The sequence below is a fragment of the Chlorocebus sabaeus genome, chromosome 11 (assembly GCF_047675955.1).
Source record: "Chlorocebus sabaeus isolate Y175 chromosome 11, mChlSab1.0.hap1, whole genome shotgun sequence".
In the NCBI taxonomy this organism is placed as follows: Eukaryota; Metazoa; Chordata; class Mammalia; order Primates; family Cercopithecidae; genus Chlorocebus; species Chlorocebus sabaeus.
Window position 1 is genome coordinate 13,480,941 of NC_132914.1, and position 26,175 is coordinate 13,507,115.

General features: G+C 44.0%; 2 protein-coding genes across 4 annotated transcripts in view; both read left to right on the forward strand.

Moving 5' to 3' along the window:
* Window positions 1-3,709: 3,709 nt before the first annotated feature.
* Window positions 3,710-8,780, forward strand: CDKN1B (cyclin dependent kinase inhibitor 1B). 2 transcript variants are annotated; one of them, XM_007967705.3, is made up of 3 exons: window positions 3,710-4,669; window positions 5,209-5,338; window positions 7,470-8,780. In XM_007967705.3, exons 1-2 carry the CDS (start codon window positions 4,195-4,197, stop codon window positions 5,328-5,330), a joined length of 597 nt encoding a protein of 198 aa, XP_007965896.1. In that variant the 5' UTR covers window positions 3,710-4,194; the 3' UTR covers window positions 5,331-5,338; window positions 7,470-8,780. The 2 variants fall into 2 exon arrangements, with proteins under 2 accessions (XP_007965896.1, XP_007965895.1); XM_007967704.3 differs by having other exon boundaries at window positions 3,721-4,693; window positions 7,470-7,541.
* Window positions 8,781-12,201: 3,421 nt separating this feature from the next.
* Window positions 12,202-26,175, forward strand: part of APOLD1 (apolipoprotein L domain containing 1) — a 72,389-nt gene continuing 58,415 nt past the window's right edge. Inside the window, exon 1 of one of the 2 annotated variants that reach the window (XM_073020498.1) lies at window positions 12,202-12,492. In XM_073020498.1, coding sequence (XP_072876599.1) covers window positions 12,397-12,492 — 96 coding nt within the window. In that variant the 5' untranslated portion in view covers window positions 12,202-12,396. The remainder of the gene's footprint in view (window positions 12,493-26,175) is intronic. The other variant, XM_007967708.3, reaches the window with a different exon arrangement.

Genomic DNA, 26,175 nt, shown 5'->3' on the forward strand with positions numbered 1-26,175 from the left:
GCTGGGATTACAGGCCTGCACTACCATGCCCAGCTAATTTTTCTATTTGCAGTAGAAATGAGTTTCACCATGTTGGCCAGACTGGTCTTGAACTCCTGACATCAAGTGATCTGCCTGCCTCTGCCTCCCCAAGTGCTGGGATTACAGGTGTGAACCACCGCGCCTGACTTGAAAGGCCACTTTCTCCATGAGGCCTTCCCTGACCACATATTCACATGGTGATACTCGAAACACTCCCTTTCCCTCCCCGCTGCTTATTGTTTCTCCATAGCATTTTCCACCTCCTTACACGGTATATATTTCTTTCATGTGCTGTGTTCATTTTCTGTCTCCCCTCCCCCTTTTGGAATGTCAGCATCATTCTAGTTTAAATCTGTTTGTTTACTTCTGTGTTCCCAGAACCTAAGGATAATGTCTGGCATAGGGGAGGCACTCAACAAATATCTGTTGAAAGAAGAAGGAATAAGCAAATTAATAGAAGGTGCTCCGTAAATATTTGTGAAATTGAATTAAAAGTGTCAGAAAGAGATGGCTGTGAAATTCCCAAAGTCTAAAAGTATGTGAGCTTAGAAGAATGGAGGAGTTGAGTGCTGCCTCATTATAAACATCCTCGAGGAAGGACTGAAACTGTGTGCTTGCAGTGGGAGGGGCAGCTGGGCAAGGAACCGTGAACCTTCGCGAAACATTTGGGGCTCCAGTGAGAGCGCTGCATCTGGGAGCTGGCGATGCTGGCGGCTTGTTCATCCACCCAATCCGAACACTTGTCTATGACACAGGTGTTTTAAGTTATTTTGGTCTTTGCCTCTCTCCTCAGCTTGTGAAGGTTACAGAAATCTGGGATGGCTTATGGGATGCTTCTCAGTCCTAAGTAGGAAAACAGCAGTGAAAATGGCAACCAAAACATCACGCAGGACTGGGGGTCTTGGGGAAACAGCTCACTTTAGAGCAGTGCAGTGTAGAGCTTTCCGTCTTCTACCAGGGTCCACCTTTAACACTTGATCTGAAAATTTTCCCCCTGGCTTACTCGCTTGCAGCTGCCCACTTTGCAGGAGGATGGCGCTCTGATCTCTACGCTCCCTGTTCCTTCGGGGATACCATAGTATTTTTTTTCACGCTTCGTCACTACTACAGCAGACGCCTGCCTTCTCATTATTTGCTGTACAGATCTCTGGTGCCTTGACTGTAAACAAAACACTTTAGATCATTGTGAGGTGGATGTAAGCACAGCCTTTCTGCTGGCAGCCAGACTTCTTAAGGTGGCGTGACTGTGACTTGCTTACTTTTCCAGATTAACAACAACAAAAAAGCGACAAAATAGTTCTCCTACATATTAGTTGAAAGATTCAGCATGTAAAGGGGATCGAAGTGTTAATTTTCTACTTCCATATAAGACATGAATTCCATGAGTAAAATCGAACTTCTGTGGCAAGGTGAAATACTCTAGAATGTCTCCATTTACATATGTGTGGTAGTTTGGATGTTTATGCATGTGGATAGATGCACATATATAGAGTTCCTGTGTTGTCTAGCAATTGTTTTAAAATTTGGACAATTATCTAATTTCGGGAGTAAGGTATGAATTATGGTAGGGAGCCCTACCCCAATTTTCCTGTCCCTTCTCCCCTAATCTTCAGTCCAATAAATTGACAGCCTTAAAAGTAGCAAAAATAAAGAGGATGAAACCTCTTGCTTGATCCTAGGTGAATTCTTTTCTGTCAGTTAGGTAGGAAGTCCTGACTTGAAAACTAGTTCTGGGCACTGCCTCCTTTACTCTCCCTGGATATCACCCCTGTCCTTCTAGAGCCTATATTTTAGTTGAACTAGTGGATGGTGATACCAAAGGCTCATGACAGGGGCATTTAAGTATCAGTGACCACAGGCCACATCAAGGAAACATCTGCAGGCAACCCAGGGCCTGGGAAGGAGCCATTTTGAGTCACTTGTAAGACAGCAGGACCTGCAGACGATAGCACAATCAAACCCAGATAAAACCCTGAACCAGTGAGAACCATTAGGAAGGAAAGGAACAGAAAATGAACCAGCTTGAGTGTTACGAGACCTGCATCTAGTCCTGACTCCGGTACCAACCGAATGTATGTCCCTGGACAGGAAACCTCTCTGAGTCTCAATGTCCTCCGTGGTAAAAAGGAGAGGGTTAAATCACAGGGTCCCGAAGGTCCCTTCCAGCTGTCACATTCTGGAGTGTATGAGATGAGGTAGGCACACAAAGTGGACAAACAAGATGTGGCTAAGAAAACAAGCAACACATGAAGTTCATCTGTAGCATAGGTGCATAAGAAAACTTTGCTGCTGTTTAAGGTTAGAAAGGAAGGTTGGTTTCCAGTAAAATGCATTAACTTTGGCTCAAACCAAGATGATGGGTACTGGGCATGGGGGTGGGGAGGCCGTTGAAGATCCACTGAGCTCTGTCTTAGGGCAGCCCTGCTCATCGTCCTACTTTACCTTCCACCACGATGCTCAAGCCCACACTGAGAGAGAAATTTCCAGTTGCAAAAGGGAGAAGAGAAACGCTGGAATACTAGCATCGGACGTTAGTACATAGATGTGGTGGTTTTAAAAATCATTTCATCATCTGGAGTTTGACCCCGAGGGGAGTCTTTTCACCCTTCAGCCCTCTGAAAGCATTCACTAGCATCTGAATATTGTTCTGAGTTTGTTGGAGCAGTGAAATCTGGTGAGAGAGAAGGGTGGAGGAAGGAAGGAGCTGTTGTATTTGGCGGCTGGAGTCAGGTAGAGGAAACTGCTACAATCCCGGGAAAGAACAGAAAAGTAGAAAGAGACGAGTTCCCACAGGCAGCCAATGTCCATGGCCTTAACTGTGCTTGGGAAGCAAGATCCTGGGCCAGGGGTGTACCTTCGTTTTTCAAAACTAAATGTGTCTGAGACAGCTACAAAGTGTATTAAGGGACTTGAGAGACTACTTGAGTTTTTTTTAATCTTGAGTTCCTTTCTTATTTTCATTGAGGGAGAGCTTGAGTTCATGATAAGGGCCGCGTCTACTCCTGGCTAATTTCTGAAAGAAAGACGTTCGCCTTGGCTTCTTTCCTAGGCCCCCAGCCTCCCCAGGGATGGCAGAAACTTCTGGGTTAAGGCTGAGCGAACCATTGCCCACCGCCTCCACCCACCCCCAGCTAAGGCACGCCGGCAGGGGGGGCGCCCAGCCCCCCAGCAAACGCTCCGCGGCCTCCCCCGCAGACCGCGAGGTGGGGGCCATCGGGGGGGGCCATCGGGGAGGGCCGAGCTGGGGGCAGCTCGCCACCCCGGCTCCAAGCGAGCTGCCGGCGATCTTCGCGGTCCTCTGGTCCAGGCCCCGGCTTCCCCCGCGAGGAGCGGGAAGGAGGTCGGGGCTTAGGCGCCTCTGCGCACCCGCCAGTGCAGCGCCGAGCCCCGAACCCCAGGCCCCGCCCCAGGTTCCCGGCCGTTTGGCTAGTTTGTTTGTCTTAATTTTAATTTCTCCGAGGCCAGCCAGAGCAGGTTTGTTGGCAGCAGTACCCCTCCAGCAGTCACGCGACCAGCCAATCTCCCGGCGGCGCTCGGGGAGGCGGCGCGCTCGGGAACGCAGGGAGGCGGCGGAACCGAGCCGGGGCCACCTTAAGGCCGCGCTCGCCAGCCTCGGCGGGGCGGCTCCCGGCGCCGCAACCAATGGATCTCCTCCTCTGTTTAAATAGACTCGCCGTGTCAATCATTTTCTTCTTCGTCAGCCTCCCTTCCACCGCCATATTGGGCCACTAAAAAAAGGGGGCTCGTCTTTTCGGGGTGTTTTTTTCCCCCTCCCCTGTCCCCGCTTGCTCACGGTTCCGCGACTCCGACGCCGGCAAGGTTTGGAGAGCGGCTGGGTTTGTGGGACCTGCGGGCTTGTACCCGCCCGGACTCGGACGGGCTTTGCCACCCTCTCCGCTTGCCTGGACCCCTCCCCTCCCCGCCCTCCCGCTCGCCAGTCCATTTGATCAGCGGAGATTCTCGGCGGCCGGGCCGGGGCTTCCCCGCAGCCCCTGCGCGCTCCTAGAGTTCGGGCCGTGGCTTGTCCGGGTCTGTGTCTTTTCGCTCCGAGGCCAGTCGCTGGGCTTCCGAGAGGGGTCCGGGCTGCGTAGGGGCGTTTTGTTTTGTTCGGTTTTGTTTTGTTTTGTTTTTTTGAGAGTGCGAGAGAGGCGGTCGTGCAGACCCGGGAGAAAGATGTCAAACGTGCGAGTGTCTAACGGGAGCCCTAGCCTAGAGCGGATGGACGCCAGGCAGGGGGAGCACCCCAAGCCCTCGGCCTGCAGGAACCTCTTTGGCCCGGTGGACCACGAAGAGTTAACCCGGGACTTGGAGAAGCACTGCAGAGACATGGAAGAGGCGAGCCAGCGCAAGTGGAATTTCGATTTTCAGAATCACAGACCCCTAGAGGGCAAGTACGAGTGGCAAGAGGTGGAGAAGGGCAGCTTGCCTGAGTTCTACTATAGACCCCCGCGGCCCCCCAAAGGCGCCTGCAAGGTGCCGGCGCAGGAGAGCCAGGATGTCAGCGGGAGCCGCCCGGCGGCGCCTTTAATTGGGGCTCCGGCTAACCCTGAGGACACGCATTTGGTAGACCCAAAGACTGATCCGTCGGACAGCCAGACGGGGTTAGCGGAGCAGTGCGCAGGAATAAGGAAGCGACCTGCAACCGACGGTAATAACCCCTTCCCAACCAACGGTAATGACCCCTTCCCAACCACAGAATGTCTGTGTCTGGGGCCCCGCTTTGCCTGCTGGAGGGTGCTAACCTTAGCTTGCTTTTCGGCGTATTCTGATTTAGCTTTGGGAGAGCGAACTTTATTGGTCTTAGGTGTTCAGTGCTACCTGGCCCACTGCTTGTCTGTTTGTGACTTTTAAGTCAGAAACTGGAAATGGTAAGATCCGATAATTTCCCTAACTTAAGACATCGCCGTCCCTCCCACTAGCAACCCCTAGGTATGTGACAAAGTTGGGATGTTTATCAACGGTCCGCCTCCTGGCTAGGGAGAGAGCTCTGGGGCGGAGAATGCACTTTCTTCTTTTTGAAAACAACCTCATTTTGTGCCCTTAAAGGCTACTGAGGATGACGGATCCTGGATTGTGGGTGGAGGGAGTGGGCTTTTCATTCCCCGACTATTGGGCCAACTTCTGCCAGCCATTGTTTTTTCTAATAAAGATTGTGTGTTCTTTTTAAAAAATTTCCCCTGCTCTTAGATTCTTCCACTCAAAACAAAAGAGCCAACAGAACAGAAGAAAATGTTTCAGACGGTTCCCCAAATGCCGGTTCTGTGGAGCAGACGCCCAAGAAGCCTGGCCTCAGAAGACGTCAAACGTAAACAGCTAGGTGGGTTGATCACTAAAGGAGCACGTACTGAAACCCGGGGCCTTCAGACCTCACGATACCTGATCTTGCTGGTTGCTGGCAGATAACAATCTTTTGGGGTTTTGTTTTGTTTATACTTCGTGAGGTCAAAAAAGTAGCAATGGGAAGGCTGGGGATACTGTAATTCTTCTATGCCCAGAGATACTTTCTCTTGAAACAGTAGACCAGAGCAACTACTTGTAACCAAGGCCCCATCGTGAAAGAAGGTCATTTCCCAGTGAGTCCCACTAAAACATGTTGGGAACAATAGGTTCTTCGCCCATCCGAACAAGAACTGGGGTACTCCCTCAGTCCCACTTCATGAGAATTCATTTCCCAGAGGTTCAGCTTGAGTCGGTAACAGATTTTGAGCCATACATGGAAAAATGGCAAGTACATGATTAAGTTTCAATTTTAAGGGGGAATGTTTGGTAGAAATTGCTCACCTTGGTTATGCAAGGGATTAGAGATGTCAATGGGTGGTATGTTGTGTTCTTTGACATTTTCATAAACTGTCACTTTCCTTGTTTGCTCCTAAGTTTGGAGAGAGAAGGAACCAGTATTTGCAGAAACCAAAATGGAAAGATAAAAAACATTACTAAAGTTTCTACAGAATTTCTGATAACACTGAAGTTGCAAAGCAGAAGTTAAATTAACTCTCGTCAGTAAGCAATCCAGGAACACGTCAGCCAGTGTATGCTAATTGTGCCGTAACAGGGTGATTTGGATATTTGTAGGGGAAATGGGTAGTAAATATCAAGACTGGTGACCGCAGGTCAGCCCAGCACAAAGGAAGTGGAGATTTTTCCATGCACAAGAATCTGATCACTGTAAATAGCTAATTTGAATAATTCAGTCCCCAAATGTACATGGATTGGCTATTCATAATGATCAAACTACATATATTAATAGTTTGTTAGCTTCTTATAGACCAAGACTGACCTCTTTATTTTCTAAAGCACACACGTAGCTTAGCATATGAAGCGATCTTAATATTGATGTTAACTTTTTAAATCCTCATTTATAAAAATTTTAAAACAACAGGGATTACGGTGGGATTCAGGTGTGTTGTGTCTTTAAATTGTATATGTGACTTTACATATCTTATATTTTTCAGAGCTTATACAAAACGGCATTATAGAACCTCTATTTTATAGCACCATGTGAAGTGGGAAAATCAGGTGAAAATTTCCCTGAAGCAACCTTAACACACGCAGCCCTTGTTGGTTTGTGACTTGTGGCCTAGCTCATCAGATGAGCCACGAGAATCAGACCTGGATTTTGATCTGGCCCCGTTTTGACATGCAGAGAGGCATTTATAGCATTTAGTAATATTGCTAGTTCAAAGAATACTAGAAATATTAGTAAGAACCTATTCAAAATTATTCATGAGTATCTTCTGCATATGAATGAGAAATTAGAATATTTTGAAAATGATGTTAATAAAATTTTCTTCTGGAAGGCCCTTATGATTTTTATTTCCAATCATTTTTCAAATTTAGAAAATTTAATCTGTCACAGGAGTAGAGAAAAAAAATTCTAAATTTTAAAAAAATTTAGAAAATTATTACTCTTAAGTATTACAGTTTCCTAATTTTCCTATTTATTTCCCACTTGTCTTTGACCTAGATTCTTTAGACTAGGGTTTCTCAACCTCTGCACTACTGACATTTTGGGCCGAATAATTCTTTGTTGTAGGAGGCTGTCCTGTGTGTTGTAGATTGTTTGGCATTATCCCTGGCCTTTCCCACTGGATGCCAGCAGCATCCTCCTCCCACAGTGTGACAACCTAAAATGTCTCCAGACATTGCCAAATGTTCCCTGGGGGGCGGGGGCAACATTGCCTACTGTTAAGAACCACTGCTCTAGACAAAAGAACACAGCACAGAAGAGAGGAAAAAAATCCAGTTAAGAGAATATTAGGTGGAGATGACTGTAGTCATCAAAAAATCCAGTTAAGAGAATGTTAGGTGGAGATGACTGTAGTCATCAAACTTTTTTCCCCCATCAAGTATTTCCAAGCTAACATAGTGACAAAATAATTCCTCTACTCTATTGGTAACGTTACTCTAGTGCTTTTCCTTTAATTTTTCCATTTTGTTTTCTTTTGCAGAATTAAGAATATGTTTCCTTGTTTATCAGATACATCTGGATCTTGATGAAGCAAGGAAGATATACATGAAAATTTTAAAAATACATATCGTTGACTTCATGGAACGGACATCCTGTATAAGCACTGAAAAGCAACAATAACACTAAAATTTTAGGCACTCTTAAATGATCTGCCTCTAAAAGCGTTGGATGTAGCATTATGCAATTAGGTTTTTCCTTATTTGCTTCATTGTACTACCTGTGTATATAGTTTTACCTTTTATGTAGCACATAAACTTTGGGGAAGGGAGGGCAGGGTGGGGCTGAGTAACTGACATGGAGGGGGATATGAAGAGCTTGCTTTGATTTGCAGCAAGTAGATAAATATTTGACTTTCATGAAGAGAAGCAATTTTGGGAAAGGTTTTGAATTGTTTTCTTTAAAGATGTAATGTCCCTTTCAGTGACGGCTGATACTTCATTTTAAAAAATCACAAAAATTTGAACACTGGCTAAAGACAATTGCTATTGTTTATTCTCATTTGGGAGATCTGGTGATCTCCCAAGTTATCTAAAGGTTGTTAAATAGCTGCATATGGCTTTTTTAAAAAAGCAACAAAAACCTATCCTCAGTGCCCTCTCCAATCTCTCTTAAAGTTGGAATTTACCAGTTAATCAGCAGAATGGTAATCACTCCAGGTAATTTGGGGCAAGAATCCGAAGTGCCTGGGAGTTTTCAATGTTAAGAATTGACCATCTGTTTTTATTAAATTTGTTGACAAAATTTCTTCATTTTCTTTTCACTTTGGGCAGTGTAAACACAGTCAAAATAATTCTAAATCCATCGATATTTTTAAAGATCTGTAAGTAACTTCATATTAAAAAATGAAATATTTTTTAATTTAAAGCTTCTTTGTCCATTTATCCAAAGGAAAGTGTTATTTTTAAAGGAAGGTTCATGTAGAGGAAAGCACACTTGTAGGATAAGTGAAATGGATACTACATCTTTAAACAGTATTTCATTGCCTGTGTATGGAAAAACCTTTTGAAGTGTACCTGTGTACATAACTCTGTAAAAACACTGAAAAATTATACTAACTTATTTATGTTAAAAGATTTTTTTTAATCTAGACAATATACAAGCCAAAGTGGCATGTTTTGTGCATTTGTAAATGCTGTATTGGGTAGAATAGGTTTTTCCCCTCTTTTGTTAAATAATATGGCTATGCTTAAAAGATTGCATACTGAGCCAAGTATAATTTTTTGTAATGTGTGAAAAAGATGCCAATTATTGTTATACATTAAGCAGTCAATAAAGAAAACTTCCATAGCTATTCATTGAGTCAAATTGTAATGTGCTTTACCAAACGAGGTATTTGACTTGGCATTCTAGTCATGTTTAAACAAATGTAAATGTGAAGTGGCAAATATCTAGGTAATTCAGGCCCACAACTCAGATGGTGTTTTATGTAGTCTGAATGTAGTTAGCAGTTAGTATTTTCCACCTAGCTCTGTGGGTAGACAAAACTTCAGAAGGTGAAAATGGAAAAGCTACATTTTCATATGAATAAGGTTGTCAAAGTCTGCATTAGTAAAAATATTTATGTCTTCTAGGATATGAATGTGTCAGAACCAAAAAATCCTTACATAAGTGTAGACTGACACACATGCAGGATTGAAAATGAAAGTAACATGGTGACTTCTCTAAATTCTGTATTTACACATGAGAAGTGTGAGGAATTAAAGCAGTTGTTTGGACCATCTAATGTATAAATCTTGTTTAAAATATTGAAACATAGGGGCCCTCAAGAAATTGGTGTGCACTCTAGGTAGCTATTTTTGAAATTTAACTGGTCATATAAAAATTATTTTAATTTCTAAATTCCCTTGTTACAATCTACACAACCAAAAACTGGCTAATGTAAGTAACCAAATCTGAGAGTTTTGAGTCTCCATAGCCATACAGCAGATATATATTTTTTACCTAAGGAAAAAAGTGGAAGACGACATTTTAAAGTCAGATTACTAAAATGATTCCTGTAATTCCACATTCTCAAAAGAAAATGTTTAAGGTGTAATAGTAAATTATTCTAGGACTTATTCTAGTAAGTGGGTAAATCGTAAAAATCTAAATTTGGGTTAAATTGTTTCGCTCAAATGTCTACATTTCTATTATCGTACCCCAAAAGGAGCTCTCAAAGAATAGTTTGAACAGTTTTTGACCCGAAGATTTTTTTTTTTTTAAGCAGGTTGGACTCTTCGGCTTCCTGGAAGGGAAAAATAGGTCCTTTAGTGGCTGGGCTACATCTTCCAAGTAGGTATTACTTTAATGAAAGACTAGAGGTGTTTTGTCATTTTGTTTGAAACTCGCATCCAAGAGCGTTTTTCGAAAACAGACTGAGGGAGCAAGAAAAACAATTCGAAATAGGGAGGAAGGAGTGGAAGGTCAGAAAATAATGAAATTAAAGTTTCTCTGAGTAAAAGAAGATAATTCAGAAAGTGTCTCTAACAGAGGAAAAAATATCGCCTGGATTGCTGCAGGCACCCCAGTCTCCTTTCCTAAAGAGGTCTCTTTAAAGATAATTTTGAGCGATTGCGTTTTAGTTGTGCGGGCCAGGGAGAAGTGGATGCTCGCCGCGCCAGGCACGTCCACAGGAACGCAGCCCCGAGTCACCGTGTCCTTCGTCCTTTACCCGCCTGTGTCAAGCAAGCCTCCAAAAGTGACCCGCATTTCAGCTCGTCCTTCTCCGCGAACGTCCCTTTGCGGGGATGCGGCCGCCGGCGCCCGCCACCCCTGGCCCCGCTACCAAGCCATTGAGCCGTCGTCTCCCCAAACTGCCCCGCAGTTCCGCGCCCGCCCGCCGCGGCAGTTGCGGGGTCAGGCTGGCTGGTGCCTTGGGACGAAAAGGCCATCAAGTCTTGCTCCCCCATCTGTAACGTGCAGCCCCCGCACTGTCCCCGTCGTCGCGCGCAGTTCCCGCGCCCGGGCGGCCGCGCCTCCGCCGCGCAGCCGGGCTGGGCGGTTTCTCAGCAACTTTCCTCCCTCATCCTCTCCTCTGCGCTGAGAAAGCAGCGAAAGCCCCCACTCCTCTCCGCAGACGGACTCTCCACCTGAGTTACTGGCCGCCTCCGCGGCTGTGGGGATATTGAAGCTAAGGAGAGAGCCTTCCCGAGTTCGCGGACCCTCCGGCGCTGCAGCCCGCTCCCACCCCTACACTGGGCTCCAATGATCCGCAGCCCCGCGCATTTCGAAAGCCCGCCCGGCTCGCCGGCGCCCGGGAAGGGTCACAGAGGCGCGCGGCCCGGGCCCAACGCCACGGCCGCCCGCGTGGGTCCCTTCCGCCCTCACCCCAGCTCGGCAACGTCCCCCCATCGCATCCCCGGCCGCCTGGCGCGGGGGCCTGGGACAGGGAAGAACTGGGAAATGTGGGTTTGGGGGCGTGTTTGGGGGACTCCGGGAGCGTGGGCTTCACAAGCGGGGAGCGGGGCGAGAGGCCTCTCAGGCCGGGGTGCACCCACCGCTCCGGCCTCAGGGAGCGATTTTCCCGGAGGCCGGGGGACTCTGCCTTCGCCATTTCATTATCATCACAGCGCCCACACTTGCTCTTCTCTCAAGCTCTTTGCACCGAAAAAGTAATTCTAAATCTCCTCTAGGATCTTCTGTCTGGTGTTCACAGTATGAATTTCTTTTTAAAACTTGCTATGTCTTTCACCTGGGCCACACCCTACGTCCACCCACCCCCTCTCCGCCAAAAGGGAGGTAAAAAATCCTGCGGGCCCAGCTGGGGGTGGGGAAGGGGCCCACAGTCCCGTTGGAAAACCTCAGCGGCCACCTCCGGGATCGGGGCTGGCCTGGGGGCTGGGGTGGGGAGGGGTCCGCCGCAGGCCGACCCCGCAGAACCGAAAGTGCAGAGTTGACACGTAAGCCCCAGCCCCTCTGCGGCCGCCCGCGCGCCCGGCCTGTCACGCGTGGGGACACACAAGAGCGGCAGGCATTGGAGCAAGCAGTACAAAAAGAAATCAAGGCGTTGGGCGCGAAACCTCGACGCGCCTCTAAAGGAACGTTGAGAAAAGGCAGGGAGCAGGGCGCGCGGCCGGGGTATTGCATCATTGCGGCTCCCCCTCCAGAAAACGGGCTCCGAACCACGGCGACCATCATGGCGCTCGCGCCGGGCTGCGCTCCCCGCGCGCCTTCCCCGCGCTCCAGCCGCGGCTCGGGAGCCTTGGACGCGCATTTCGCAAACATTCTCGCCCTCTCCCGAGCGCCTGCCCCCACCCCCTCCTTCTTTCTGTGTGTGTGTGTGTGCGTACGTGTGTGCCCGTGTGCGCGCGCGTATTTGTGTGTAGGGAGAACTTGCAGATGATTTTTTTCCCTCCCGTGCTGCTGGTTGTAAACTTGATTGGCATTGGCTGCGCCCACTGACCCCGACGCCGAGTCCGCTGAAGATTTAAGGTGGATCCAAGAGGCTGCAGCTTCAGGCTGAGTCTCGCGCTCCAGTTGGTTTGGGAGGAGGGGAAAAAAAAAAAAAAAAAAAAAAAAAAGCCCCGAACTGGTCGCCCGCCGCGTTTGCCGAATCCCCCCCGGGTCCCATCCCCCGCGCCCGCCCGGGGCCCCCTCCCCGCCGCGCGCGGCGCGCGGCCTCCGCCCACCTCCCACTTCTTCCCCATTGGCCGGCGCGTGCAGTTTGAATTTTTTTTTTTTTTTTTTTTGATGCTTGTTTTCTTGTAAAAAATACAGTTCCCCAGATCGTGTGACGAAACCTGCTTCGGCGGCCCGAGGTGGGGATTTTGAATCGGTTAGTGGAGGCAGAGGGAGGAGGATGGGCGGAGCTTCTGTTCCAAAATTTTCCCCTAAGTGCGGTTGACAGTGTGCAGGCAGGCGGGGGTGCGCTGGGCGGTCAGCGATCTGCAGCTTCGCAGGGACAGAGATGTAACCGAACTCGTTCACGGATGTTCCGCGCGCAGTGTCACCGGCTGCGGGCCAGGGGTGCTCGGAAGGCACGGGCAGGAGCCTGGCGAGGATGCACCTTCCCCCGCCTTGGAAAGGTAGAACTGGGGAGTGCGGGAGGGTGAAGGTGGCCCGGAAAAGAACACCTCTTCGCAACCAAAAAAAAAAAAAAAAAAAAAAAGAGAGAGAGAGAGGAAATAGAGGAAAAATGTGTTATTTCAACCGCCACTCAGAACCCATCATAATTCAGCCAGTCGGTGTCATTTTTATTGAATTAAATTTTTAAAAAGTTTTCTTTGATTTCCAGAGCGTTTTTGCGGGAGGAATATGTTAAAACAAACTCAAGATAGGAAATGAGACTTTTGAAGTGCCTTTGATTTCTGGGTCCGGAAATTCTTTTGATAAAGCATGTGTACGTTAAGATTTAGGATGACTTTTTTTTGTTTTTTTTTTTTGTAATACGAGTCTAATGAAAATGACTTTCTTTATGAATTAGAACCCAATTATGTTTTACTCTGTGAACATTTTTAAAGTTTATAATAAGTCAAATGACTCTCCCAATCACTATGTCCATATTAGTGAAATTCTATCTCCATATTAGCGAAATTTGCATAGATACACACCTTTTTCTTTTTCTCTTTTAGTGTTGCTGTAGTGTACCGGACGATGTTAACCAGATATCCAGCACTAGCCTTCTAACAGTTCCTAACTCAGTGGTGACATTTTTTAGTTCTTAACTCCCCCAATTCTTCTTAGCCTAACAAACCTCTTAATTAAGGTCCATGAAAGACCATAAACCAACCTGATAATGCCTTTAGCAAGGGTGTGTTCACTTAATCTCTAATCCCACATCATAAAGGTCTGCTAGTCACTCCTGACCTCCAAGAACCCACCTAACCAGGGTGAACACTGTAAGAAAACATACGTGCCTTAATGGAATGAGAACTTTTTTGAGTTGAAGACACTCTAGCCTCAGGAAGCAGTGAGCTCACCATCCCTGGAGTGTGAGTCAAGGACTAGTCTTGGATGGCTCCGTGATAGGAACGTTGTAGACAAGATGCAAATATCAAATAGTTTTTGGACTAGTGATTTCAAAGTCTGTTCCAGACCCCTGAGAAACTGTATTTCCAACCTTGGCATTTCTGGATTTCCACTAAATTAAGCCACTTTCCTTGCTCATTAGCAACTTGTAGAGCTGCTTGGCTATTTGAGCGCTTGAATGTGGCTAGTCCAAATTGAGATGTGGTATATGACATAAACACCATGTTTCCAAGAATTAGTATTAAAAGAAAATGTTAAATATTTCATTAATAATTTTAATATTGATTACCTAGTGAAATAATATTTTGTTATATTGGGCTAAATAAAATATTAAAATGAATTTCATCTGTTCCATTTTGCTTTTTTAGTGGAGTTACTAGACAATTGACAGATGTGGTTCAAATTATATTTCTATTGGACATTACTCTTCAAGACTAACACCTGTGGTAACTTGAGGCCCCCATCTTTAAGAGTGGTGACTATTAATACTGAGGAGTAGGTGGTCACTTCCAGCTGCCATCCTAACTTCTCAAATTAAAGTGAGACCCTAACGCAGCCTCTGAAAGCGTTATTATTTATTTATTTCTTCTTCTTATTATTTTTTTAAAAAGATATGAGTCTCCCTGTCATCCAGGCTGGAGTGCAGTGGTATGGTCATGTCTCACTGCAACCTCCAGATCCTGGGCTCATGCATTCCTCCCACCTCGGCCTCCAGAATCACTACAATTACATGTGTGCTCTGAAACCATTATTATTATTTTTTTTAAAACTTTGTAGAAAGAGTCTTGCTATGTTGCCCAGGCTGGTCTCGAACTCCTGGCCTCAAATGATTCTCCTGCCTTGGCCTCCCAAAATGCTGAGATGACAGGCATGAGCCACCACACCTAGCATCTCTGAAACCTTTAAATAGAATTTTGCCAACATCTAACACCCTACTGTTTAATCTTTAGTTAATTAATTAATTAATTAATTTATTTATTTTTCTTTTAAAGATGGGTCTCACTCTGTCACCCAGGCTGGAGTGCAGTGGGCATGAGCATGGTTCACTGCAGCCTCAAGCTTCTGGGCTCAGGAAATCCTCTACTTCAGCCTCCCATGTAGCTGGGACTACAGATGTGTGCCACCACCTCTAGCAGTTTTTTTACTTTTGTAGAGGTGAGGTCTTGCTATGTTGACCAGGCTGGTATTGAATGCCTGACTTCAAGCGATCCTCACACCTTACCTCCCAAAGTGGTGGGATTACAGGTGTGAGCCACTGAGCCCAGCCTATTTAATCTTTAACACTTAATGTAGGGTTCGAGCCCAGACTATGGGAATATAGTATAGATATGTCTGATGAACTCAGACTTGGTCACCACAGCTTTTCACTTTATGGCAATAGGAAGACTGGAGGCCGGACACATTGGCTTACGCCTGTAATCTGCACACTTTGGGAGGCTGAGGCGGGCAGATCGCTTGAACTCAGGAGTTCCAGACCAGCCTGGGAAACATGGTGAAACCCCGTTTCTACAAAAAACAAAAAAAACTTAACCGGGTGTGGTGGTGCTGCCTGTAGCCCCAGCTACTCGGGAGGCTGAATTGGGAGGATTGCTTGAGGCTGGAAGGCTGAGGTTGCAGTGAGCAGAGATCACACCACTGCATGCTGGCCTGGGCAACAGTGAGACCCTGTCTCAAAAAAAAAAAAAAAAGAAAAAAAAGAAAAAAAGAGACAGAAAAGAAAGAAAGAGAAAGATTGGAAAGTCCAATATGTTAGTTGGAAAAACTAACTCTGGAAAAAACAATTTAGACCCCACACAAAACCTGCACAGGCAGGGCCTCACTGCTACTCTTCAGGAGACAGGAAGCTGGTGGGGAGATGGACAGGTATGCTCATTCTAAGACTGGGTCTCTAGCAGAGATCTGCACAAATGCAAACGTATACCATATGCTTGGATGGAAACACCCAACATGACAAAGATGGCAGTCCCCCCTAATTCATCTGCACCTCTTTACACTAAATTCTGATAACAGGTTCTGATCATCCTATTTTGTTCCTTTGTTCTAGCAGTCTGTCCACTCAGGACCATATTATAATTACCGTAAATTTGGAATATGTTTTAATTGCTTGTGGGATGAGTCCTCCACATCTCGATGAGTCCCGTTTACTCTTTTTTTTTTTTTTCCTGTTTTCTTTTGCTTGCCATTTTTCCCATGCAGATTTAAAATGAATTTGCCTGGTTTTAAATATAAATCTGTCGGCATTAAAAAAAAAGTGGGATTCTTATCTCACACATCAGGATAAATTCCTGAAGAATTAAAGAGGATGAAGTAGAAAGAAATGAAACCATAGACATGCAAGGAGAAACCTCAAGGGATTTTAAAAAATAAAATCTCAGTTGGGGAAGGTCTTTCTAAGTACAACAATAAACATAGAATTCAGAAGATGTAATTTTTTTTTTCTTTTTGGTAGAGACAGGATCTCCCTATGTTGCCCAGGCTGGTCTTGAACCTCAAGTGATCCTCCTGCCTTGGTCTCCAAAAGTGTTGAGATTACAGGTGTGAGCCATTGTGCTCAGCTGGGAGGATCTCTTGAGGCCAGGATTTTAAGACCAGCTCGGACATCATAGTGAGACCTGTTTCTAAAAAATAAAAATAAAAATAAAATTTTAAATAAAAATAAATAAGCTATTCTGGAGGCTGAGGCAAGGGGATTGCTCTAGCCCAGGAGTTCGGGGCTGCAGCTCAGGCTACAGTGAGCTATGATTTTACTACTGTACTCCAGCTTGGCAGCTCTAAAAAAAAAAAAAAAAAACAAAAAGCAGTTATTTTTATAAAATTATTTATTTTATTATATATTTATATTTATATATAATAAATATTTATTATATATTTATATTTATATATAATAAATATTTATTATATATTTATATAATATATATTTTATATAATAAATATTTATTATATATATTTATATAGATAATTATCATATATTATTTTAAAAAATAAAAATAAAAGAAAACCATTTAAACCTAAATGGTAAACTGTATCTTATTTGTATTTAACCACAATAAAATAATATACAACTACTGGAACATTTTTTCTTTTTTTTGAGACCAAGTCTCACTCTGTTACCTAGGCTGGAGTGCAGTGACTCACTGCAGCCTCGACCTCCTGGGCTCAAGTGATCCTCCTGCCTTAGCCTCCCAAGTATTCAGGACTGCAAGTGCACACCACCATGCCCGGCTAACTTTGTGTGTGTGTGTGTGTGTGTGTGTGTGAGAGAGAGAGAGAGAGAGAGAGAGAGAGACAGGTTCTTGCTATGTTGTCCAGGCTGATATTGAACTCCCAGCCTCAAGTGATCCTCCTGCCTTAGCCTCCCAAAGTGCTGAAACTACAGGCATGAGCCATCATGCCTGGCCCACTGGAAAAATTTAAAGTTCATTCATGCTATGTCTAAAAGAATCTCACACAGTGTACTTGGTCATATTATTTGTGAGGTGCTATAGTGGTTCAATTTCAGGCTCTGGAATCCTACTGCCTGGGTTTGAGTCCAGTTACTGAATTGCCATTTGCAAGTTACTTCACCTTTTAAAGTTTTTATTTCTGCTGGGCATGGTGGCTCACACCTGTAATCCCAGCACTTTGGGAGGCTGAGGCAGGCAGATCACTTGAGGTCAGGGGATCGAGACCAGTCTGGACAACATGGTGAAACCCCATCTCTACTAAAAATACAAAAATTAGCCGGGCGTGGTGGCAGGCACCTGTAATCCCAGCTACTTGGGATGCTGAGGCAGCAGAATCACTTGAACCCGGGAGGCAGAGGTTGCAGTAAGCCGAGATCGTGCCATTGCGCTCCAGCCTGGGGGACAAGAGCGAGACTTCCTCTAAAAAAAAGAAAAAAAAGTTTTTATTTCTTTGTCTATATAATGAGGATGCTTATAACTCTCATAGGGTTATTAAAAGTATTCAATGGAATAATGTATGTGTTATATTTAGCCCAATACATGGTATATAATAATGACCATTACATATTTGTAAACAATCAGATTAATGGGGATATCCAGTTTTTATTTTGTCTTCTCCCAGTAACCACAGCCAGTACTATGTTAACCTTGTCAATATATCTTATTATTTTTAATTACTGCTGTTATTACCATTAAGAAAAACAAATATTTTAAATTGGCATTTAATAAAGAGAATTAGATGTGCAAAAACAGTTAAATTGGTAAATTTTATGTATTTTTACCACAATAAAATTTTTTTGAGGCACTTGTTGAATTTAGTGTCACATCTAATGATTTATGAAAGGACTTGGTATAGATTTATTTGCGGTAATAAGTCAATAGCACATACACCCACATACATATGCAATGACAAAGAGGGAAAAATGTTTGCAACCCACATATCACAGGGTTAATTTCCCCAATAAATAAAGAGTTTCTACAAATCAATGAAGAAAACACAAACCAGTATAAAAATAAGCAAAGGATATGAACACAGTTACTGGAAAAGGAAATATGAAAGGCTTTTAATAAATGAAAACATGCTCAATTGTAGACTGTTGGGATATAAACCATATACAGAATATATAAATATAGGTAAATTGAGGCACTCAGATACAAAGATGGCCATTATTCTTTCTTGACAGTTTAATCTTTGCTTCCCTCCTTTCTATCTGAGGGTGAGTGATATTTTTCCAGCCTCATTGGTGGCCAGAGAAGCAAAGAGTTTGCATGCATGGAAGCCATGACCATCTTCAGGTTCAGTGTAAAATCCCTCTCATCCAAATAATCTCATCTTTAGCTTAGTGGCATCTCCTTACTTTGTACATAGAAATCCCCTGAATCAGCCTCTTAAAGCCAGCACAACTATAAGTATGTAAGAGGGTGATTCTGTCAACACATCCCCATCCATGCCTGCTTTTAATTTTAATACCTGTACGTTGCTGGTAATACCAGTCTCTCCAAAACCATCACGTTATTCTGGCTTTTCCTTCAAGCTCTCTATTCTCTTTTAAAAGCCTGACGAAGAGTTGATAACATGATCAACATAAATTGTCTAATTAGTAGAGAGAAACTATGCTATGCAATAAATGGTGTTAGGTTACAGCTAACCGTTTGGAGAAAAATATTAAATCCCCCTTACATACACATACATATTATATACTATGCATTTAAAATGTATGTACTTTCCAGCCGGGCGCTGTGACTGTTATTTACTGCCGTTATTACGGTTAAGAAAAACAAATATTTTAAATTGGCATTTAATAAAGAGAATTAGATATGCAAAAACAGTTAAAATGGTTTGGTCTTAATGTGTTATGGAAACTTTACACCTGTAATCCCAGCACTTTGGGAGGCTGAAGCAAGAGGATCACTTGAGGTCAGGAGTTCGAAACCAGCCTGGCCAACATGGCGAAACCCCGTCTCTACTAAAAGTACAAAAATTAGCCAGGTGTGGTGGTGCATGCCTGGGATCCCAGCTACTTGGGAGGCTGAGGCAGGAGAATCGCTTAAATCTGGGAGGCGGAGGTTGCAGTGAGCAGAGATTATGCTACTGCACTCTACTCCAGCCTGGGCAACAGAGCAAGACTGTCTCACAAAAAAAAAAAAAAAAAAAAAAAAAGAAAAGAAAAGAAAAAGAAAAAGTATGTACTTTACTATGAATTTAATTTTGAGAAATAATCAGATGTATGACTAAAGATATATTTACCAAAGTAATCACTGTAATGTTAAATATTAGATTTTAAAAAGAACAAAAGAGTAAACAACCAAAGAAAAACCCTTTAGATATAGGGTTACAGAATTGATTATTTGATTGAACCAATTATGGTATATGCAAGAAAGGTACAAATTATAGCCATTAAAACACCCTGGGTAGCTTTATATGTATTAACAGTTATATGTCTTGGCTGGGCAGGGTGGCTCATGCCTGTAATCCCAGCACTTTTGGAGACTGAGAGAGGCAGATGGATTAAGTCCAGGAGTTTGAGACTAACCTGGGCAACATGGTGAAACTCCATCTCTATAAAAACACCAAAAAAAAAAAAAAAAAAAAAAATTAGCTGGATGTGGTGGCACAGGCCTGTAGTCCCAGCTACTCAGAAGGCTGAGGTAGGAGGATCACCTAAGACAGGAGGAGGTCTAGGCTGCAGTGAACCATGATCACGCCACTGCACTGCAGCCTGGGTGGCAGAACAAGACAGTGTCTAAAAAAAAAAAAAAAAAAAAAAGTTATACAGCTTAATATTAAAGTTTCTGTAACACATTAAGATGAAAAGCAGGCACAGAACAGTATCTATGGTATGAATGTATTTTTGTGAAAAAGTTAAAAATTCACATGTATATAGGCATACAATTGTCATGGAAGGTTACCCACCACATTGACATCTGTAGTCCCTATTTCTGAGGGCAGGATTATGAAGAGACTTTCCCTTAAACATTTATGTACTGTTTGCATTTTTAACAGTAGACTTTAACAAGGAAAAAAACCATGAAGGTATTTCAATTTTTTTTTTTTTTTTTTTTTTTTTTGAGACAGTGTCTCACCCTGTTGCCCAGGCTAGAGTGCAGTGGCATGATCTCGGCTCACTGCAACCTCTGCTTCCAGGGTTCAAGCAATTCTCCTGCCTCAGCCTCCTGAGTAGCTGAGATTACAGATGCGTGCCACCACGCCCAGATACTTTTTTTGTATTTTTAGTAGAGACAGGGTTTCACCATGTTGGCCAGGCTGGTCTCAAACTCCTGACCTCAAGTGATCTGCCCTCCTCTGTCTCCCAAAGTGTTGGGATTACAGGCGTGAGCCACTACGCCCAGCTGGTATTTTAAATTTGAAAAAGAATTATCATTACAATTTCTTGAGTGTGGAATCAGTTTCTCTTTATGTCTCACATACAGTCTCGTTCTTCTCAGACATTAGCAGAGCACAAGGCATTTCTATAATAATTTTTCCTCCATTTTTCTATCTAACTTCAGATGCCATTAAATCTGTACATGAGTTAGGAGTGTGTATATGTGTGTTTGTGTACATGGTTTGGTTTCTGGGGCACATAAATGAGGTATAAATATCATCCCCATTAACTCAAAGATATCTTAACAAACTATGGAAAATTGAGGTTATTCCATCTTTTTGCCATATGGGATTTTACTGATAACATGATCCCCAAACTCACATTCCTTAATCTTTGGCACTTGGCACACTCAGGGAATCCGCCCAGGAATTCAACAGATCAACTCCCTGCCTTAGATTAGTTACTTAGGACATAGTGCTGGGAAAATGGTTTCACATTTCAAGTTAACCGATTAATCTTTGGCTGTCCCTCTCCATGTGACTGACCTGGGGCAAATCTTAGAATCTCAGACTATTGGCTATGGGAGATCACTGTATCCGGTCTTTCCATTTTACAGATGAGAATATTCTAATTCTTGATTTCCTGTAAAGTGGGGAAGTTAAACAAAGATGATTTATAGATTCCTTCTGGCTTATAGCTCTGTGATTCCTGTTTTCTAGTCAAGATCACACATTCCATCCCTGTGGATCAGGTTCTATTTTTCAGGGAAGCTAGAGTCCTGATTTTTGGCCACAAACCACATACTCAAAATCAAAAGAAGATGATCGTATAATAGCGTAGGCTGAACAATGAACGTTTATAATCTCACTAGAAAAAAAGCACGTGAATGTGTAACCTCAACCAGTAGTGCCAGACACTGCTGCACACTGTCGCGTGCACTCTCAGGGAGCCTTTACTAAGGCCAGGCTCTGTGGGCTTCAAGGTCACAAACCGGAGTGCTGGCTTCCTGGAGCTCCACAGGGCATCACAGCTGTAATTATTCCACGGAATTTAGGTGAATGTTGTGAAGGATGAGTGCCATGCAGGGACCTCAGAGCTTCTGCTTCATGTTCTAGCAGTTTGGATCCCAGACAAGGTGACTAACTGAGGAAGCAAGCAGGGGCTAAAATCGAAACTCCCCAAGCCAGCCTGTGTTTACTGAAAAGAAAAGGGCCTTTAAAATCCACCCAACACTCCCTTCAGCCGGGCAGCCACTTAAAGTCTCAGCTACTCAGGAGGTTGAGGTGGAAGATCCCTTGAGCCCAGGAGTTCAAGTCCACCTGAGCAACAGAGCAAGACCCCATCTCTAAAACAAACAAACAAACAAAAATCAAAAATGACATTCCATCCCCCTCACCAGCAGTGCCTTCCCCTATGTTCCAGTGGCTGCCTGTAGGATGCAGTAAGAGTTTGAAACAGGGGCCCTGACCTACAGCAGGGGCTACAGAATCCCTCCTAAAGAAATTACTTTCAAGCTGAGACCTGGAAGCTGAGCATGAGTTAACCAGTTGAAAGGGGGAGAGGAAGGAGAGTGAGCCAAGGAGAACACAGTCCAAGGCTGCAAGTCAGAGAAGAGCTTTGAAAGAAAGTGCGTGTGGCTGGGAGGCAGTGAGCCAATGGCAGAAGGAATGAGTGATGTGGCTGGAGTGATGGGCTTTTTAAGCCACATTAGGAATTTTGGACTTTTAACTGCAATGGGGAACCACTGGATAGTTTCAGGGTGACTTGGCAGGCACAGTGGCTGATGCCTGCAAATCTCAGTGCTTTGGGAGGCCAAGGTGGATTGCCTGGGAGGCTGAAGAGGATCATTTGAGGTTAGGCATTCAAGACCTGCCTGGGCAATGTGAGACCTCATTTCTACAATAAATAAATAAATAAATAAATAAGCCAGGCATGGTGGCGAGCACCTGTAGTCATAGCTACTTGGGAAGCTGAAGCAGGAGGATCGCTTGGGCCCAGGAATTCCTGAAAAGAAAAAGGCCTTTCCTGAAAAGAAAAGTTTTAGTGAACTATATAATCCACCACTGCCACTCAGGCCTGGGTGACAGAGTGAGATCTTGTCTGTAAACTAACATAAAATAAGCTCATGCCTGTAATCTCAGCACTTTGGGAAGCTGAGGCAGGTGGATCACTTGAACCCAGCCTGGGTACCATGGCAAAAACCCCATCTCTACTAAAAATACAAAAAACTAGGCCGGGAGCAGTGGCTCATGCCTGTAATCCCAGCACTTTAGGAGGCTGAGGTAGGAGGATCACTCAGGAGGTCAAGACTAGCCTGACCAGCCTGATGAAACCCTGTCTCTACTAAAAATACAAAAAATTAGCTGGGCGTGGTGGTGCGTGCCTGTAATCCCAGCTACTCGGGAGGCTGAGGTAGGAGAACTGCTTGAACCCAGGAGGTGGAGGTTGCGGTGAGCCAAGATGGTGCCATTGCACTGCAGTCTGGGCAATAAGAGTGAGATTCTGCCTCAAAAAAAAAAAAAAAACAAAAAAAAAAAAACCACTAGCTGGGGATGGTGGTGTGCAGCTGTAGTCCCAGCTACTCGGGAGGCTGAGGTGGGAGAACCACCTGAGCCTGGGAGGTCAAGGCTGTAGTGAGCCATGATCATGCCACTGCACTCCAGCCTGGGTGACAGACTGAGACCCTGTCTCAAAAGAATAAATAAAATAAAATAAGAGAGTGACTTGAGCAGCTTCAATTAAATTTTATTGTTTCCTCACTTTATCTAATATTAGTTGAAATCCTTAGTCTTATGTTGGGGCTATCCCAATAGGACGTGGGAAAGAAAGTTCAAGCTTTCGCCTTGATAGTTCTCCATGATGCTGCTTACCCTACACAATCGAATTTTCAAAAACCAAAACTCCCGATTTCATTAAGTAAGGAGGGTGTAATGAGTAGTGCTTGGACCATTAGAGGGGATGAGGGGATGTGGTCGCAAGTGGTGTATTTCAGGCTTTTGAAGGAGCACATTCAAGGAAGAGCCCTGCCTAGTGTCAGCTACTGAACCAGAGATCCAAAGTAGTGGACCTCGCCATCCTCCTGCTCCACCCAGCTACCAGTCTTAGCTGGAGCTCCCTTTTCATTGTCATCCTCAGCCAGTTGCTCATGCTGTTTTAGAGTCTGGCCCATGTTTTGCTCTTTGGTTGTGTGATTGGTGTGAATCTTCTAAGCAAATGAATAGCTTAGAGGTAAATACTGAATCTTTTGCTTCAAGTAGCTCAGGATTTTTGTCTTTCATTTTTACTAAGTGACTAGATTCAATATTCAAAGATGCTTTGGCCAAATGATTCATTATTTATTTGGCTTTAGAAAGAGACTTCAAAAGGATCATAGAAATAAACAACCCAGAGGATTTTTTTTTCCTCTTTTTTTAAATTGAAGATTAATAAAAGAGAGACCTCTGCTGGCTACAGTGGTGTAACAACCTAGAGTTGGCCAGTGACTCCAAAGGAAGCTATAATGGCTGTGATCCACCCGGTACGCTTTTACAGTTGTCAGCAAATCGATCACTATTTGTTCATTTCCTTAGCAATCAACTCAAGTTCTTTGGGAGCCCATCTAAGTGAGGTGTAATTCCCAGTCCAATCACAAGTGTTTCTGTTTCAATCTTTAGGAAAAGTATTAGTCTTTTATATTCCTGGAACATAACAGCTTTACATATGAGCCCCTGCCAAAACTGAGACCTGAAATAATTCCTGCGTCTTATCTTCTTTGTTTCCTTTCCCATGTTTTGCCTCCACCTCTCCTCCTCCCCTTCTCCAGTAAAACAAAATAAAACAAATCTACACTCAAGAGAGAGTACTGCTGATGGAAAGTGAGAAGTGGGGAGCTGGGCGCTTATCTTGGGCATATCCTCAACTGAGGATCCAGGCTGGGGTGGGTGCCAGGGTTGGTGTTATCTACCTGAGTAGAGCTGTAGTTCCTATTGATGTCTTCCGACGGATTTATTCCACCGTGGGAATGTGGCTGCACGACAGTGGAGCGAGGTTCAGCGAATGCTTGAGAATGTGGAGGGTCGTTATCTAGCGGGAGGAAGGGGACCGAATGTTCTCTGGAGATCTTTTGTTGGTAACAAGCATAATGAGTGCCTACTATGCGCCAGGCCCTGGACTAAGTACCCTACATACCTTAATTCTGTTTCCTGCTTTTCCTCTCTCTTCACAGTCTTAAGAATGTCTTTCTATGAGAAAAACATTGAATATATGTAAAGAACTGACAACAAAGCCTGCATAAAGTTGTAGCGATGTGTGTGTTCACTATTTTATTATTATGTTTTTACTCTGGAATATGCTGCCACTGCTACACGTAAGGAGAGGGTCTCCCCTTACTCACCAGAGTAAGCAAGTCCTTTTTTTTTTTTTTTTTAAGACACATGGAGTCTCGCTCTATTGCCCAGGCTGGAGTGCAGTGGCATGATCATGGCTCACGGCAGCCTCGACCTCTTAGGCTCAAGCAGTCCTCCTGCCTCAGCCTCCTGAGTAGCTGGGACTGCAGGTGCATGCCACCACACCTGGCTAATTTTAAATTTTTTTAGAGATGGGGGTCTCACTATGTTGCCCTGGCTGGTCTTGAACTCCTTTGCTCAAGCAGTCCTCCCAATGTAGCCTCCCAAATCATTGGAATGACAAGCATGAACCACTGTGCCTGGTTAATTATGGAGATGTTTACATACCTGCATATCTTAAAAGGGTGTCCTTTTAAGAATTTCAAATGATACTTTATAGTTTCTAATATGGTGCGCTGGGTATACTGTTGATATTTACTATAAAGTTTTGTGAGTGATCAATTTCCCTACCTCAGTAGTGCCACAGAATTAATTGATTCTTGTATCTGAAATTTAATGAGTGCTTATGAAGTATGCTGGACTGTGTTAGGTTCTGACGGCATTTGAAAAGAAGTTTGACATCTGCCTGTCTGTCCCCTTTTGGCTGCCTATGAGGTGTGTAAGATGGCTGCAATTTGAGGAGGCATCCTTTGTTCCTGAGGATAGAAGGTGCATTGTGGAGCAGAAAGATACAGGAACTATAGGCACTGCCACACCAACTTTGTGCCACTTATCTCCAGAATTCCTGTACAGAAAAGAAAAGTACACTTTTATCTTGTTTAAGCCACTATTATTTCTGGGCTCTGTTACTAGCTGCCAAAGGCAAATCTTAACTGATACAGAAGTCCTTGAGGATTTTTGAGCAAGGAACTGACTGTAAACTTGGTGGCTCTGCAAGGGACAGATTTGGGGAAGGGGGTGTTCTGGAGAATACTAAGAGATAAAGTTGGTTTGGCAGGTGGGGACAGATAATAGGGGGAGACTAAATGGAGAGAATACACATCTTGCACAGGTCACTGATTTTGTTTTTTTCCCAGGACACCTCTGCTAAACTCCTGTTTTTACTGAGGTTATTTAAATATGTGGTTATTGAGGAATTTGTATTCTGCTATCGTCAAGTGGCCTGAAAGCCAGGGAGATCTAGAAGGTGTGTGTTCTTTGTGCCTTAAAAAGAAGCAAGCAAAAGCTGGAATGGAAAAAGAGTATCAGTGCTACAGTAAAGTGAAGTTACTATGTTTTCTGAACTCCTGTAAGCATTTTCAGGGAAAGGAACTTTTGTTACAGGTGACTGTCTAATCAAGATACATTTGAAATGTATCCTTTACTGGATAGCAACTGTAAACACTATTTAAAAAATATATCTCAGAGTGATGTGCAAAGATAATTTCATATGCTAAAGTTTCTAAAAGGAGAAAAACCTTTTTTATTAACCTTAATGTTCATATAATCACACTGAGTAATGGCTATTTTTTTCTTTTTTTTTTTTTTTGAGACGGAGTCTCGTTCTGTCACCCAGGCTGGAGTGCAGTGGCGCAATCTTGGCTCACTACAAGCTCTGCCGCCTCCCAGGTTCACGCCATTCTCCTGCCTCAGCCTCCCGGGTAGCT